The sequence below is a fragment of the Carlito syrichta genome, unplaced genomic scaffold (assembly GCF_000164805.1).
Source record: "Carlito syrichta isolate Samal-C Ts95f unplaced genomic scaffold, Tarsius_syrichta-2.0.1 Scaffold305746, whole genome shotgun sequence".
Classification (NCBI taxonomy): domain Eukaryota; kingdom Metazoa; phylum Chordata; class Mammalia; order Primates; family Tarsiidae; genus Carlito; species Carlito syrichta.
In genome coordinates this window covers 193,922-212,377 of record NW_007249842.1, presented here as the reverse complement: position 1 = coordinate 212,377, position 18,456 = coordinate 193,922, and the positions used below count along the sequence as shown (strand labels likewise).

The window sequence follows — 18,456 nt, the reverse complement described above, 5'->3', positions numbered from 1 at the left end:
TATGACATTTAGAATATAGATTTTGGTACTTTTATGGTACTAATTTTACATATATCACAAAAAAAATCTTTGCATTATATTATTAGTATCTGAATACTAAGTAAACTGGTTTATTTAACTAGTGCATTTTTTTCAACTAAAGTAGCCGATTGCTATTTGCAGGTAATTATTTACAGATGAACCATCAGCAGATTCCCAATTGGTTCAAATTCCCAAGACTACCAGAGAAGCAGACCAAAATCACTGAGCTTGGTAGAGGTGCAGGGAAATATAAAGGTGACAGTAAGCAACAGAACCAGTCTATGTGGACAGATAAGTACACGAGTGTTATCATGTGTACAGACAAATGTGTATGTATAATGACACAATAAAACTCTAAATAGAATGACATGAAGATAGACTTAGAGTAAGTTTCCCAAAAGAGCAACAAAATAGAAGCTTGAAATCAAAACTGTTGATTAATAAAGGGATGAAAACTTTCACACACATCTGATTTTGTACGTTGAAACTCAAATCTTATATACACTTAAAATGATACTTCAAAGCAAGTTATACATGTATTTCTATTTTCACACTTCAGAGTAATAAAATTAAAAAATTTTTATTTTATAGAGGTAAAACCACATGAGATCTTTGCTCTTAACAAATGTGTAAGTGTTCAATACATTATTGTTGACTACAGGTAAAATGATATGAAGCAAAGCTCTAGAATTTACTAATCTTGCTTAATTGAAACTTTATGCCCACGGATTAGTAATTCTCCAATTTTTTCCTCTTCCCTAGCCTTTGGCAATCACTATTTGATCCTATAAATGTGACTATTTGCAAAACCTTTTAAAAGTGTAATAATGCAAATATTGTTTATGATTATAGTAATACTTGAATACTACAATAATGAAGTTATTTATTAGTATTAATGCAGAAAAGTATGAAATAATGAGTTACTGATAATACCACATCTCAGAAATAAAATGATTTGCATTTTTTAATCAAACTGCTAAGTGAAAGAGATATTGTTCTGCACAAACAATGCCATATTCTGCGTTTCTTCACCTAATACATATTATGACTATTTTTGTCTTAACAATTATTCCAATAATTTGTAATGATTGTTTAAGATAATTATTCAATCACTTTTCTTCTTGCCACAACTTCCAAATCTACTCTTAGGGAAAATTTAATATAGCTATATTGTGCTATAATCAGTCATAGAGAAATTTTTATTTTTTAGTTGTTATGTTGGAAGCATTTAAGAATAAGCAACCAGTAAACAAACAAAAGCATTATTGTTCTAATTTTTACACTCACTGATTAAATGAATAAAAAATTATTTAGTCTTTAGTTTTTCTCATTGACAAAATAGAGATAATAGTTCATAAGCTACAGCAGTATTATCAAATTTTAAATAAGGCACTGAACACAATATCTGACATATACTCAATGCTCAATAAATGCTGGATACTAACTATAATAAAAGTAATAATGATAATAATTATTATTATAGTCACCCTTACATGATCCTGCTATGGCGTGATTTTATGCTGCCTTTAAGAAGAGTATGCTTTGGTGGAAAACCCCAAAGTTAGAGTAATGTTATTTGAGAATAGGATAAGTTGCTTCAACATTGGTTTTCTCACTCACAAAATGGGGGTATAGCTATTTATTTTGCAGCTTTGCTTTAAGAACATAATACATATGAGCTAGATATACTAAATAAATGCTGGTAGTCATTCCTCAGATTCTATTTCTTCATAGGTATATTTTTGATTCAAACTAGTGAGTGTTAATCTAACAAACAATTGCTTAGTTAACCAAATCACCCACTATTTCTTCAATTAAAAATAAAGCATGAGGATAGTAATATAGTTTTTAAATGTAATTACAGTATATAATTAGAAACTAGACCACAGTCAAGAGTGTTTTTTTCTTTACTTGCCCCCCACAATTAGAATTATCAAACAATCCTCCCCCAGATTTTATGGTAAAGACTATAACTAAGTAACTGAATTATCCACACTAGGTTGAGGCAGCTAAGAGTTATCCAAATAGCTCTTTGAGTTGGTCACTTCAATTTAAAAGCAATAAAAATCATCAGCCAAACCAACTTAATGGCAAATCATTTGAAAAGTTGTTTGAGTTTTAGATAGAACATATTTTTATACTCCTTGTGTACTTTACCACATATGTACATCACTAAGTAAGCATGATTAAGATGATACAGGGACTTCATCCTCAAAATCTAAAGAGCATCCACTTGTATCATTCCATTTCTTAGGGCAACCCTACAAAGTAGGTAGCAGTCAGGGGATGACGCATTTTATAAAGATTGAAAAGATCTGGCCGGGATTACTGAGTACATCACCAAGTCATGTAGTGTTATATGGTGTCATATGGTTCATGAAAGTGTTATTAAAAGTGCAAAAATGCACAATCAGACCCTCATCCTTTTCTTAATGAACAGATAACACCCTTTGAAGAGGAAGCTAAGAAGTGGAGAATAGCTCCTATTTTACTTATTTGTTTATTTACTTGCTCTGTTTTAGAAAAAAATTAGTCTTCATGCTATACATAAAAATTAATGTTTCTGAAATATGGAGTGTATGAAAACAATATAAATTTGTAGTCTATCAGCAAAGTAGCAAAGTACATTCTATAACAGTGATCCCCAATTTTGGGGGCACCAGGGATTGGTTTTGTGAAAGACAATTTTTCCACAGATGGGGGCAGAAAGGGTATTATCTAGCATTACATTCTCATAAGGAGCTCGCAACCTAGATACCCTGCATGTGCAGTTCACAATAGGATGTGCCCTCCTATGAGAATCTAATGCCCCCACTGATTGACAAAAGGAGTTCTGCTTGCCCACTGCTTACCTCCTGCTATTCTGCCTGTTTCCTAAAAGGCCATAGACTGGTACCAGTTCACAGCATGGAGGTTGGGGACCCCTGTTCCACAATATTTCTATTGTTTTTAATTGCCTATTGACAAAAGTAAAATTCAGAGAAACAACCATATAAACAATCTTCTGCTTAACCTATGTAGAAAATCCAGTCCATCTCATCTTGATTCCAAACTTAAATTAATAATAACAAAAATATTAAATTAGCCAAGTAAGAATATAGATAAAAATTGACCCTAGTTGTAAAGTTAATATAACTCATGGCAAAAGAAAAAGGATGGCAACTAATCAAAATAAAACCACTTAAGTTAAACATGTTTAGAAGAAATTTTGTATGACTCTCCACAAATGACACAGCTAGAAATATAAGAATTCAAAGGGTAATTTTTCTTTGCCATATTTATGCTGATAAGATGATAAAACAGTGTTTTCATCTACAGTACAAACAGTATAGGATATCTATATGTGTAAGCATACTTTAATACTATGACTTTTGTCTCTGTTAATATAAAGTCAAAAGAAATCTGAGGATGCAGAGTATACCTTCTACATAAAGCAGACCCTAATATATAAAAGAAATGACTGTTGAATCAGTTCTTACAATATGTCCATTTTCCTTTCATAGTTCATAACAATATAAGCAGTCAATTACCAGGTGACACTTGAGCACCATTTAAACCACCATTTCTTATCCAGGGGCAATTTTATCTTCCAGGAGATGTTTGGGTTAATTTTGGTTGTCGCAACTGATGGAGATATTACATACTCCCAGCATCTAATAAATAGAGGTCAGGAATGGTGCTCAAGACTCTACAATGCATGGGACAGCTGATATTCACCTTGAACAAAATCTAAAATATGATTTGTTTAAAAATATTTATTTCTGATTTTATTTTAGGAAGAAATAAAAACAAGGAAAAATAGAGAATAAAAGAGAAAGAGTGGCATCCATTATTTTTTTAAAAAGGAAGAAAATGTGACCTAGAGTTATTATGGAAGGTCATGTGAGAGATAAGGCAGGTTCTGGTTTCAGGCTAAGCAGTTTGGGGATAGGTCCAGGTTGGCTCACACTGTCAGTTGACAAAGGAGGAGAAAGAGCATTCTCCAATCATCTCATGATCTTGAATTCAGAAGACATCATTTACAGCATGGTCTTATATAAATTTGTAGCACATCTTAACTAAAACGCCATTGAAAAAATTCATCTGGGAAAACTCCCTCAGATCCCCTCCCCTCTGGGAATTTTTCTGTCCTCTCAATAAATCCTGCTTTAAAAAAAAGGAAAAAAAGAAAAAGCTCATCTGGAGAATGAATGGACCCTCTCATTCTACTCTGTTCCCCTGATAGGCTTCTGGGCCACTTGCCAGGTAGGTTTTGTGGTAAAATTTACTAAGCTTGCTTTCTATTTGTTAACTTTACATTAGTAAACAAACTTTCTTCTGGGCCAACCAAAAACATCCCTGTTACTCAGAGACCCTGTTAAAACAATTGTATTCAGAGGCAAACTCAAATGAAAGTAAGTTCAGTCATATTTTCTCTCTGCCTTTTGCAACATAGAAAAACCTTGCAAAATAATTTGAGGAAAATAATTATCTTATCTACATACTTGTACTGCCATAGGAGAGAGGGATTTCCTCCCTCAATATTAAAACACTTATATTTCAAAAATGGAATCTCCTTGTCCATTTCCTAGAGTAATTTTTAATTATTCACAAATATGGCTAATATAGCAAATTTAAAATAGCACAAACCACAAATAAACATGATAAATCGGTAGATAACAGAGAAAAACAATGCTGCATAGGGTTTTGCATGTCATTGATTTGGCTAAAACTAGTAATTAATGCAATCTATATAATGATATTAAAGTCAGATTGGTAAATCAGATTTACACAAATCAAAGGTCTTATGTAGAGCTTAACATTAGTAATAATTTGGAAAACAAAAAACTAAGAGGCTATGATACAAGGTCTTAGAGTAAGACCCAATAAATAGTATGAGTACCTTGACATCTGAGAAAAGCCAGAAGGGTCTCAAATGGTCTGTGAGCTCTCATCCCAGCTTTGCCCCTATGGATAAGGTCCTCTGAGCTCTCATCCTAGCTTTGCCCCTATGGATAAGGTCCTCTAATTTAAAAAAAAAAAGCAAAAACAAAACCCCTCTTTTCTCAGGGACCAAGTACAGCGATGGCTTATCCCTAAGTTTTGGGTTTCAGTTCCCTGCCACCCCTCAGAATTACTCAAACAAACGAATCACACTCTCCTGGAAGCCAGGACACAGACAACCTCCTGAATGCTACAAAGTCTGCCTCCCACAGGTCTTGCTCATTCTGTTCCCAATACTGCAAATCCCTTCCCCTTCTCCTGCAAGGTATGACGTGTCTTCCTCTTAAAAGCTGTGAGTATATATGATTAATAAACTACTATCGGTCTCAAGGCCAGTGTCAAGTGTCAGGTGTTAGGCCATCTCCATAACCCCACGGTGGGAATCCCTGCTTACCAATGGAGTGAAGAGGAGCCAATTAAAATAGAAAGACAAGAAGAGAGAGGAGGAATCCATGTGCTTTCTGGCCTAAAGAAAGGAAGGTCTCTAATAAAGTATGCAGTTTATTGTCTCCCACAGAAGCATTTAGGTTAGACAGTTTCTCCATTTAATTCCTCAGTAGTCACCTAGCTTATGGCATTTTCCAGGGAGCCATGATCATACACCCAGATATGCTAAGTGTGTTTATTATAAACAAGTAAAAACAAGAACATCTTGCTAAAAACATGCTACAGATAAGGACTTTCCTACTAAGATCATTATTTGGGGGTGCTTGGAGGTACAGTACTCAGAATGTTTACAGTAAGATTGTCCAGGTTGCCTGCCTTCTTTTTCCCTGAGATTATTCCTCATTCCGGACCACTGAGAATGAAAGAGAATATAGGACAGCTTCTTTAACATTTCTCAGTCCAACAAAATAAGCGTGAAATCCTAAAAAGACTAACATGGCACTATTTTGAGCATGAGAAAAAATATATATGTTTAAAAATGATGACGAATTATGCTTAAGCCTGACTATAAAATACCTGATACTATTCTAGTAGGCATAAAATCATTTCATGTTTTGAAATAACTAATTTCTAATTCATGTAATTTAGATTGCTTGAAAATTTAAAAGCCAGCATATTAAATAACTATTTTATTATATTGTTACTTTTAATTCGTGAGGGTGATAACGACCATCTTAAATATTTGCTCCTCTCTCCCTTGCTAAGCTAATTTAAAGAGGTGATAATTAAGACTAACAACACAAGACTAAAAGCTAATAAAAGAATCTCTTATATATATTTGCAATGTTTTAAATTTTACTTTCCTCACATTTAACAGAGATTATAAGTGAAATGTTGATGAACTGTATAACTGTAACTTAGACTTTAATACTTTTTGCAAGCTTCTAACATAAATAAAAATTAACATATGTATAAAAAGAGGCTAAAATATCTCAGGAGGTAAGATTACCTGAGGAAATATACTAACTGATGTTGAGAAACTTTCTGTACCAAATGCAACAATAGCTTGAGTTATGTTTATTTGGAAGCTGTCCTTAAATGAGTATATTATGAAGATCAGTCATTTAAATTTTCCTACTGTACATGTGTAATGCACAATACTATTGAAGTATTTTATTCTTACAGTGAACATTGATGGGCTAGAACATTTTTATAGTCATTAAGATCCACAAAATGATATTTTCTGTAGGCCATCACTAAGATTATAAAAAGTCCTATGGGTGGGAAAGAAAAAATAGCACCAAACCAGAGCAGAGAAGTATCAAATGTCAGGGAGAGAGCTATGCTGTAGATAGTTATGCAGAGTTTCTGAGTCAGTGATTGATTCACTTATTCAAGTCACATAACTGTGGATTTTGATTTTCTCATTAGTAAAATAAGAGATTGGGCTAGAAGATCTCTTGGGAACATTTCAGCTTTAAAGTTCTTACAGAATACACATACGGCTCCTCTTTGTATTAATCAAAATATCTTATTTATAAATGAAGCTGAGGCATAGTTCTCTTTCATTAACTTATTCTTATCTTCAACCAGGCACCATAAGGTATTTGTATACTTCTGTTTTAATATATTTACTTTTCTTGAAATATTTTATTGTGGAAGAAATTTTGGATTAATGTGTACAATAAAAATTATATCCTCTCTTACTCTACAACCAAAATCTACTGATCTTCATTATTCAGAATGGCAAGCATAGGTCTGATTGCATGTTATTCTCTACCAGCAATTTAGTTTTCTCTTAAATAAACACTATTGATTTATATGTTAACTTTGAAAGTTTTTTTGTTTTGGTTTGCTTTTTTTGAGTTAGGGTCTCACTGTCACCCAGGCTGAATGCAGTGGCACAATGACAGCTCACTGTAACATGGAACTCCTAAGCTCAAGTGATCCTCCCACTTTAGCCTCCCAAGTAGCTGACACCATGCCAGGCTAATTTTTAATTTTTATTTTTTTGTAGAGATGTGGTCTAACTAGATGTCACACAGTCTGGTCTCGAACTCCTGGGCTCAAGCAATCCTCCTGCCTTGGCCTCCCAAAGTGCTGGGATTACAGGCATGAGTCACCATACCTACCAACTTTGAACATTTTTGAGAAATATTTAAATTTAGATTTTGCATTAATATGATGTGACTCCAACTCTAAATCAGTGACATTTTAAGTAGTTCTCCAAAATATGAGCTAGTTGCCATTTGCAACTGTCTTGTTCTTAAGGAGAAAGTTATGTTTGCCATGTTTTCTCATTGAGCAGACTCAATTTTAATGTTTTTCCAAGAAAACAAATTACAAATGAAAAAAATAATTAAATGCTGATAGCATATATTCCCATAGACATGAAGAATGAAAATATGATTTTTCATGCTTTAAATTTCCTCAATTCAAATATTATCCTCAAAGTTGATTCAGGAATGAGACCAACTAAGTTGATTTGTCCAGTAATATAAAATGATAAGATAATAACTTATGTTTCCATATTTATACTTTTAATTTGACATTGCTGTCATAAGTAAAGATGGTGACACACATGATCCAGTATGTTTTTTCACCACTGCAAAAATTTTAGACCGCTACAAGGATAATTTATCAGTTGCTGCATTATTACCACCAAGGTGAACCACAATTAGATATCTAAAATAGTCTTTCTATTACAAAGTTTTCCAATCCCATTTGAAATATACACTACTTTTAAAAACACTGAAAAATACTACATGTGCCCAAATCTAAACTCGATATTCCTTAATGACAAGAGTATTTCCAGTTACACCATACCAATTTTTAAAATTCTGTTACATGAAAACGTAAAAATTCAAAATATCCTGCATATGCAATATACTAGTATGACAATTTTAATTATTTATTTATATTGTGTAACTTGGCAGTAATATCTTTTATTTTTATATTAACTTACTTTCATTATCACATTAATCTGTGTATAAAACCAAAATTAATTAATGAGTGGTATTTTTTCCTCTAATAATAAGAAATTTATATATGCAACCCATGAAGCGGCCAAAAAAAAAAAATGTGGTTTAAAATATCTTAATGAGAAGTAATACAAGGTCTAGAAATATTTCAGTTGAAAAAGCCTGCAGAGTTATTTGCTTCATTTTATTTTCTTGCAACATCTATTATTATATTCAACTTGGCAATTATTTCAACATTTTTTTGACCCTTAGAGCATTGTTCAATATGATGCAATAGGATTATACCCTGTTCAACCAATAAAAAAATCTATACAGCCTCAAATAGTAATCAATTTTTGCTCAGAGAATAAATTATGTCTGTATCATTTACATCTGATAGCAATTCACTTCGGCAAACATTTACATCTGATAGCAATTCACTTCAGCAAACATTTATTGTGAACAGGGTATCTGCTATTTAATGAGATGCCAGTTGATGAATACAGTGACACTTTCTGCCTCCTCCTCTAGTATCTTACTGTCTACTTTATTTTGGAATATTTTGATAAATATTCCTTTGGAAGTATTCACATAATGTAATGGAGTAATAAAAAGAAAGAAGTGTTTCATTCTGGAAATTCAGAGAAGACTTATAAATATTGCATCTTGACTAAATTTCAAAAGATAAAAATGGCTAGTCAGGTGAAGGATGATAGAGAGGGTATTCTCATTAGAGAAAATGTTTTGAATGAATTCATGTTAAAACATTTTGAAGGAATTCATGTATTTGGAAATATGAATAGTTTCTATTCATGCTTGGAGCATAAAACACAAGATAGAAATGACAGGACTTAAGACTACAGAGATATTTGATGAGTAGGGGGGATTATATTTCCAGTTAACAACTTGGACTTCATAGGCAATGTAGCCTCATTAAAGTGTTTTAACCACAGATGTAATATGGTCAGATTTGTATTTTAGATTTAAAATTATTAAAATGCTTTAAAAAGAGTAGAATTAAATTAATGACAATGGGACTGAGGAACCTGTATCACAAATATATTTATCCTCTAATCAACATAATTACCATTTATGTATATATACATATAAATGGCACTTATATTGTTAACTAAAACTGACTCCAAATATGAAATAAATTATACTCTCACCTCTGTGTCTGTGTCTCTGAAAAAGTTATTTCTTGTCTGGTATGCTCCTTTACTCTAATTTCTGTTGTTTTTGATGATAACTTATCCCACTGCCAACATAGGTAAGGTCTCCTTCTCTGTCAATAGCATTTATCATCAAGTATTAAAACTATTTAATTACTCATTTCTTCTGTCAAAAATTAGTCTCCTAAAAAGCAGAGTCTATGCTTTAAGTTGTTCCTAAATGACTAATAAATTGAAATAAATCATAAGCACAAAATATAAGTATTTATAAGTCTTTTCGCCAGCATCTGTTGTTTTTTGAGTTATTGATGATGGTCATCCTGACCGGTATTTGGTGGTATCTCGGTGGGGTTTTGATTTGCATTTTGATGATTAGTGAGGATGAACATTTTTTCATATATCTGTTGGCTTCTCATATGTCTTCTTTTGAGAAGTGTCTATTCATGTCTTTTGTCCACCTTTTAATGGGGCTGTTTTTTTTTTTTCCTTTGTCACATTTGAGTTCCTTGTAGATCCTGGATGCTAGGCCTTTGTCAGATATACAATTGGCAAATGCTTTTTCCCAGTCTGTGGGCTGTCTCCCTGCTCTCTTGATGGTTTCTTTTGCTCTGCAGAAGCTTTTCAGTTTGATGAGGTCCCACTTCTCTTCCAAAAGCATGGGCTTTTGGGGTTTTGATCAGGAATTGGTTGCCATTCCAATTTCCATAAGGGTGTTTCCTGCATTTTCTAAGATTTTTATAGTTTCAGGTTTTTTGTTTAGGACTTTGATCCATTTATTATACCTGGAAGAACTCAAATCATTCTATGAAAAAAAAACCTGTACAAACATGTTTATTGCTGCATTATTCACAATAGCAAAAACACGGAATCAACTGTGTGCTGCCCATTGAAAGGAGACTGGATGAAAAAAAGTGGTACATATACATGATGGAGTATTATGCAGCCAAAAAGAAGGACAAAATTGTGAACTTTGCCTCAATTTGGTTGGATTTAGAGTCTATAATACTCAGTGATCAATCACAGAAACAAAAAACCAAGTATCACATGTTCTTACTCATGAGTGGATCTGAATATTAATCATAATACTACAAGAAAGGAACTGACACTACTGAGACATTGATGGGTGGGGAGTGGGAACATAACATCAATAAGGGTACCTGATCTCAAACCAGGTGAAGTGGGAACCAAAGGGAGGTCCAAACTTTACCTGTACAGTGACCACTTACTAACAAAATCCTAAATGGTACTCCACAGTTTTTAAATAAAATAAAATAAAAAAGAAAAACACAGTTGACTTCTAGAACATATTTTTTTAAAAAATTTCTGCCCATCTAAACTGATCTAAACATAAGATCTTACCAATTTTAATGACTATATATTGTACTTGTTGAATGGTGTCCTCTCCAAATTCATGTCTAGTCACAATCTCAGAATGTGGCCTTAGTGGAAATTGTGTTTTCGTGGATATAATTCATTAAGATGAGGTCTTAAATCCAATGATAATGGGTCTTAAATCCAATGATAATGTCCTTATAAAAAGATCATGTGAGGATTCAGAGTCACATATACACACACCCACACAATCCACCATCCGAAGCTGGGGGGATACATATATTTAGTGTTTATGATTTCTTCAATTTATTCAGTGAACATTTATTGTATTTAGGCATTTAGGAGCTACTTAAAGCATAGACCCTGCCCTCCAAGAGACTAATTTTTGGCAGAAATATAGGCAAATAAATAATTGTAATACTCTATGATAAATGTATGACAGAGGAGAACTTATCTATGTTGGTAAAGAGATAAGGTATTACTAAAAGACAACAGAAATTAGAGTAAAGGAGCATTCCAGACAAAAAATGACTTTTTCAGAGACAGAGATTGAAATGATGTTTTTCAGAAGAAGGTATTGAAATGATACAGCAACAAGCCAAGAAATACCGAGGGTTGTGGCCACCACCAGAAGGTAGGAGGGAGGCATTGACCAGTTTCTCTCTCTAAACCTCCAGAAGAAACCAACTGGACTAATACCTTGAGTTTGGACACCTGGCCTCCAGAATCATGATCTAACACATTTCTGTTGTAAGCCTTATCTTAAGTTTCTTGTGATTTGTTATGGAGGTCCTGGGAAACTAATACATGTTTGCATGGCAGAAGCTCTTGCTTAGGCAAGATGAGAGAGCTTTAGGAGTTGGTCTGTGGTTCCTACAAGAAGACACTCACATTGGAGAATGCAGAAGTGCCATTAGCACAGCATGAAAAGAATCCAACACTTTCTTTCATTTGTATTTGGTTTCTCCTGATGTGCTTCTTTTCTTTTTTCCTCCTCAGACTTCACTAATTTTCCACCATGATTTACACTGGATGACATATGCAGGTTTTATTAATTAGTCATCCAAATTGAAGGCATATATAGAAATTACTTTAGTTGTGTGTATTCTGGTTTCCCAAGTTGCTGTCCCTCCTCTTAGGAAGACTCTGGTTAAATGCTAATTAAGTATTTGCCATCAAAAATGCTCACTACTTTAATCAATACACTGTGTTTGGCTTTTTCAAATGAATGTTTGAGTAATGCAGCTGTAAAAGATTTTAAAATTATTAAACTGAGACTTCTTCACTTTGCTTTATGAAGTCCTTCTGGTATAGAGTAAGAAGATTAGCGCCGCTGTTATGAGAGAAAACTTACTGCATCAAAGGACATGGGACATCTCGCTAAGTTTTAAAAATAACAGCATGCATTTGTTTCAACTAAACTTGAGGGAAAATTACATGTAGAGGAAGCAGAATAATTTAAAATGAGTTTTGATTTATTGAAATTGGAATTCATATTATATTAGATAAGTCAGGAAGTAGAAACAACAGAAGCCCTAAAGGCTTCAAAGTAGTGGCCTGAACTAAACTTCTCCACCTGGAATACTGAACATCTTATTTCAGCCTTGAAAAGTACCTAATTTCTCAAATGACAGCGTGATCATGGAAAAACTGCATAGAAGAAAGATGACATACACAAGGGGAATTACAATAGGCAGACACTCACACAGAAAAAGTGCTCATGTCATGATTTCCTCCTCTCCAGTTCTTCTAGAAAACTTGGAAGTAGAAGTCCCATTCCCAACCTGCAGGTTTAAGATACATTCCAAATAAAATCTCTAAGGTATGCCCAAGCAGATTAGAGAATTCATCTGTCTTCCCTAGGCATGATCAAAGCCAAGTTTCTCCCTGCTGAGACTTTGGCATACATAGTACTGCTCTTCTCTAAGATGGTAAAAGGGGAGGCTGTATCTGATCAACATTTTCCCACTAGAAGGTATATGATTCTATTTCTCATTTAAAAATAAGAAAACCTTTGAGACAACAGTCACTAAGTTCAAGAACACATAATCATTTTCTTCTTTTTTTTTCCCTCTTATTTCTACTGGTCAGGTCTTTTGTTTTTTTTTAATTTTTAATTTTAAAGGCGCGGGGTACAATTCAGGGCTAGATATACAAATGTTCATTATGCAGGTACCCATGTTGATGAGGCATGCCCCCTCCTCCCCTGACAGTTTCTCAGTCATTTTCTAAGGCCCCACTCTAGTTTGAAATCAAGTACAGAAAATTTAAATCAACATAACTTCTGAAAAGTTCTCTATTACAAGTATATTTAACATATCTTTTTCTTGTTATAAACATGTACATTTTTCTTGGAGAAGAGATGAATGTAATTTGCACTCTTCAAAATTTGGCAAATGAAAACTAATTTGATCTGGACATTTGGTGTGGCGATGGTTTGAATGTCTCCCCCAAGTTTAAGTGTTAGAAATGCCATCTCCAATGCAACAGTGTTGGGACATTTAAGACATGATTATGTCATGTGGACTCTGACTTCTTCCATGGGATGACTCAGAAAGTAGACCTTTGCCAGATACTGACCCCTTGACCTTGAATTTCCAGCATCTAGAACTGCAATAAATATCCATGTTCTTTCTAAATTACCCAGTCTCAGGTGCAAAACGGACTAAGACAGTGTGGTTAGGATGATGACTGGTTATTATATTTTTGACAGTAGAGATAGTTTTCAGGATGATCAAATTTTTGTTTTCAAATGAAGAAAAAAATATTAGAGGCTAACATTTTAAAAATTAATGTTATAGGTTCTTTAGATTATAAAAGGACATGGAATAAAAATATCAAGAAGATGACTTGGCTTCCCTAAGCTGCACTGTCCAATGTGGTAGCCAGTAGTCACACTACTTAAATTCAAACTCAAATAAATAAAATAAAAAATTTAGTCCCCCAGTTGTCTTAGCTACATCCCAAATGCTAATAGCCACATGAGGCTAGTGCTTAGAGCAGATCGAGAACATCTTCATCTTTGTAGAAAGTTCTATTGGAGAACACTGCTCCAGAGCTATTTTTGTCTTTTTGCTATTTTCCAAACTATATTGATGTTTGCATTCGTTTTCTGTTGCTGCTCTAACTAATTACCACAAACATAGTGGTTGAAAGCAACAAAAAGTTGTTCTTTCATAGTTCTGGAGGTCAGAAATTCCAAATCAGTTTTGTTGATCAAATTCAATGTGCTGGCATATCACACTCCCTCTGGAGAAAATCTGCTCCTTTTTTCTTCCCAATTCTGGTGTCTGTTGGCATTCCTTCGCTTATAATCACATGACCCCTGTCTCTGGCTGCAAGGTGAACACATTGACTCCTTTTCTGTCTGTGAAATCTCTCCCTGTCTACCTCTTCTAATGATACATGTGATTCTATTTAGGGACCACGTGGATAATGCAGAATAATCTCCTCTTGTCATGACTGCTAATTTATACACAATTGCAAATACTCTTCTTTATATACTTACAGGTTCCAGGAATTAGAACATGGTGGGGGGAGGAGCGGCGGGAGGGGATTATCTAATCGATTACAACCTTATACATTGCTGTTTTTTCCATTTTTATTTCATTTTCTGTTGCTAAGTTATCATTCACTCCACTGGCATCTATTGATACAAATGTTAATACAGTTTCCAAAGCTGTATGAATTATTCCCCCAGAGAGGCGTATACACCAAAAAAGTCTGGCTTCCTATTTTGCTTCCGTTATTTTGCCTTTCTGTCTTGTAATTGTCAAAGCCCAGTCTTGATGGAAAAGCCCATGATAGCACAAACTCACAACTTTATAAATCTACTTGTAACCATTATAGAACATGTTGTCATATTTTAAGGCACACCTGACGCAGAAGACTATTTGCCTTTCGGTAAATTGCTTTTGCCTTTTACTGGGGGCTCTTAAGTAACCTCACTGGCAATGCTGGTTTTAAAATTATTATTTTTTAAGAAAGCCTTCTAAAAAATGAGACACATGTCTAAAGATTGTAATGAGAATGAAAATAGAGAGACTTGCCTGTAAATACTATTTAAAACAATTAGAACAATAAATCAATAAATGGGAACTCACAGAAATATGAGTAAAATTTTAAATGAACATTTCATAAAAGAGATTATGCAAGTGACCAATAAACATACCTCTTTAAAGTTCAGGAAAATGCTCATCAAAACTAAAATGAAATACAACAAACACAAGAATGACTAAACCTTAAAAGCAATACTACATGTCTTGACTTGTGAAATAGAAACTCTAGTGCATTGTTTGTGATCATCTCAATGGATAAAAACACTTCTGGAAAATCTGTGTCATTATTGGCAAAAGTTGAAAATATGATAGTTTGTTATCACCACATCTTAGGTCTATACCCATCAGAAACATTTGTACCAATTCTACAGAAATAACCAAAAACTATAAACAACTCAAATGTTCATCAGCAAGAAATGAACAAATAACTGTAGGATATTCATACCATAGAATAAGAATACTAAGATTAAATAATACCTTAAATAAAAACTTTGATAATTCTCAGAAATGTGATTTTCAACAACAGAAGTCAGATGCAAAATATTTTATGACTCCATTTTGAATTTTTTTTTCAAAAAGAAACACGAATCTGTGGTGAAACAAATCAAGAGAATTTTTACATTTAAGAAGTAACAGTAACTGGGGATAGACTAGATCAGTGCCTCTGAGGCGTTCATATAATTTCTTTAAATAAAACTGTGGGTGATCACATTGATGCTTACTTTGTTGGAATGAAGGAGAACATAACAGTGAGAGTGGGTTGCTGAACTGTACAAAACAATCTGGTTTTCCTTTCAGCTCTATCACTCAGGTTATGTGCCTTTGGGCAAATTTGAACTTTCACAGATTTTATTATAATTAATACTATTAAATTATTTGCCCCACTTCATCTCTCAAAAAACCATGGTTTTCTCATTCGTGGCAGTAAAACTAACATTTAATTATTTCATAACACATAAAAAGCAGGTTCAGCAAATGATAAAATAAATTGCACACATCATGGTTCCCATGAAGGATATTACATATTTTTCATTTACCAAAAGCTGAACATGTTCTTCATAGAGTTTGTGATGGTGAAAAAAAAAATCATAGTTTGTTCTAGCCTTCCCATTGTGATGCTGAGAGCTAGAATATATATGAATACAGCATTTTGTGCTCAGACCACAGAGTAGCAAGGATCCTAATTTATGTTAGGGCTGTTTTTAGACTTCTCCTGAAAAGTTAAATCTTCCTTCTAAAGAGTTACATTCTCCCGAAGAGCTAAATCTTTTGTCTCTCTATTATTATATCTGATACAATAAAGGAATAACCAAATAAAATAAACACATAGACTTTTTAAATGTTCTTCACAATCCCTTCATTGCTACCAGTTCAGTTTGCAAGTAACACTGCTGCTTATGAATTAATAAGATTGATTTGGTCCTGATTATAGCTAACATTTTCATCAATTTCTGCAGATAAATTATACAGAGATAAAATATATATTTTTTTAACTGTAAGAGACAAAGTACCTAGTGAATTTTTAAAAGCTTGTACAGAGTAGGAGCATTTGAAATGTTTTGGTTATAGTGAACTCATTTTTATGGGACTATAGGAATGGGTAGGAAAGAGTCTAATAAGGGACTTCTTGCAAAAAACTGATATCCCAGTTACCTTTCTGACCATATCCAGCATCCCTGGTTTCCCAGTCAACTGGAAGAACAGGAAAAAAATTTCCTGGAGGAAAAAAAGTAATGTACTGGCAAATACATATTCTGAAGCCAGCATTTGCAAATCATGTACTTGTAGATTAAATTTACACAATTTAGTAGTCTAAACAACAACAAAAACAACCTTGAGATAATCTTCAAAGCAATTCTGTGCTGCAATTTCCCTCACAGAGGCAAATAAGCAAAGATAAATCCTCTCTAGAAGAATCCATCATCTATCTTGGTTTGAATGAAGTTCCACGGGTAAAGTTTTGAAGAAATTGAGGTCACAGTCACAAATATGGATAGGTATAAGGAAAAGGAAAAAAAGAATGAGCAGACAAGGAGGATAATAAAATGAGGGTTCAGGAGGAAGAGAAGGAAGGAGGAGGAAGAGAAGGAAAAAAATATTATTGGCAAAAATTAGCAGAAATAATAGAAAGCAGAATTATGATCTCCAAAAAATGTATATGTTGGAATTCTTAAATATGTGTATAATGTACTTAAGAAATAGAAAGGGGGATTTAAAATATGATTAAGAGAAAATAAGCTCCTTAGGTAACAGAGTAGATTTTCAAAAAGCAAAATGAAGCTGGGCTCGGTGGCTCAGCCTGTAATCCCGCGCCTTTGGGAGGCTGAGGTGAGTGGATTGCCTGAGCCCGCGGGTTGGAGACCCGCCTGGGCAGCGAGACCTCATCTCTATAATAAATCAAAAAATCAGCTGGGCATGGTAGCGCATGCCTGTAATTCCAGCTACTTGGAAGGCTGAGGCGGAAGGATCACGGGAGCCCAGCAGGTCGAGGCTGTGGTGGCCGGAAGCGGCCACTGCACTCCAGTCTGGGCGACAGAGTGGGACTCCAACTCAAAAAAATAAAAAAATTTAAAATTTTAAAAAAGCAAAATGAAATTTATAGAAAGATAAAATGTAATTGATTTTTGAAAGTCAGTGATGGGCTTTAATATAAGAATAGGTATAAATGAAGAGAGATTTAATGAACTGGAAGGAAGTCCAGAAAGTATTCAAACCCATCATAAGTACCCCTAAAAATGGATAATATATAGGTTTCTCCTTTTTAAATATTTCTTAAGACTTTAAGCAATTTTATTAGCAAGATTGTTGTTTTAGTCTATTAAACAAAAAAAATCACTTTTTGAATCTTTTACTTAAGGTATAATTAAGATATTCTTATATGTGTGTTTCTCTGTGTGTAATATAGATTTATAACATACAAACAGGAAAACATGTATACACACACATATATGTATATATAAGAGTAGCTTATTGTCGGAAAAAGCAAGTTATGTAAAATAATTTAACAAAAACAGGTTACTATTTACATGAAGATAACAAAACCGGCCACAAAGTTAAACAATATGACACTCACAGTAAGAACAGCCATAGACTTCGATTCTGAGCCCAATGCGGCCTTCTCCGTTCCAATCCAGAGGCACTATGCGCACATAGCGGGCAATAATCGGATGCTGCAAGTCATGCCGGACCACACTATCGGAGTTGATGTTTCCAGGAAATGCCTGAAAAAAAAAAGACACAGAATTTTAAAAATTGGGAAAAAATACTTTAGAAACAATGTGTTCTTTAAGGGCTAAAATAAACACAAATATTTTTATCCCATGTTGGGTTTTTTTTTTTTTTTTTGAGTTGGAGTCTCACTCTGTCGCCCAGACTGGAGTACAGTGGCCGCTCCTGGCCACCGAAGCCTCGAACTTCTGGGCTCCGGTGATCCTTCCGCCTCAGCCTTCCAAGTAGCTGGAACTACAGGTGCGTGCTACCACACCCAGCTGATTTTCGATTTATTGTAGAGATGAGGTCACTCTGGGTTTTTTAAATATGAAT

General features: G+C 33.9%; 1 protein-coding gene across 1 annotated transcript in view; it reads right to left on the bottom strand.

The window, feature by feature from the left end:
• The window catches only part of LOC110596015 (contactin-associated protein-like 2), a gene marked incomplete at its 5' end in the record, with an annotated part of 72,781 nt that extends 54,647 nt beyond the window's left edge, over positions 1 to 18,134 (bottom strand). Inside the window, one exon of the mRNA XM_021714743.1 lies at positions 17,987 to 18,134. Coding sequence (XP_021570418.1) covers positions 17,987 to 18,134 — 148 coding nt within the window. The remainder of the gene's footprint in view (positions 1 to 17,986) is intronic.
• Between the last annotated feature and the right edge of the window lie 322 nt (positions 18,135 to 18,456).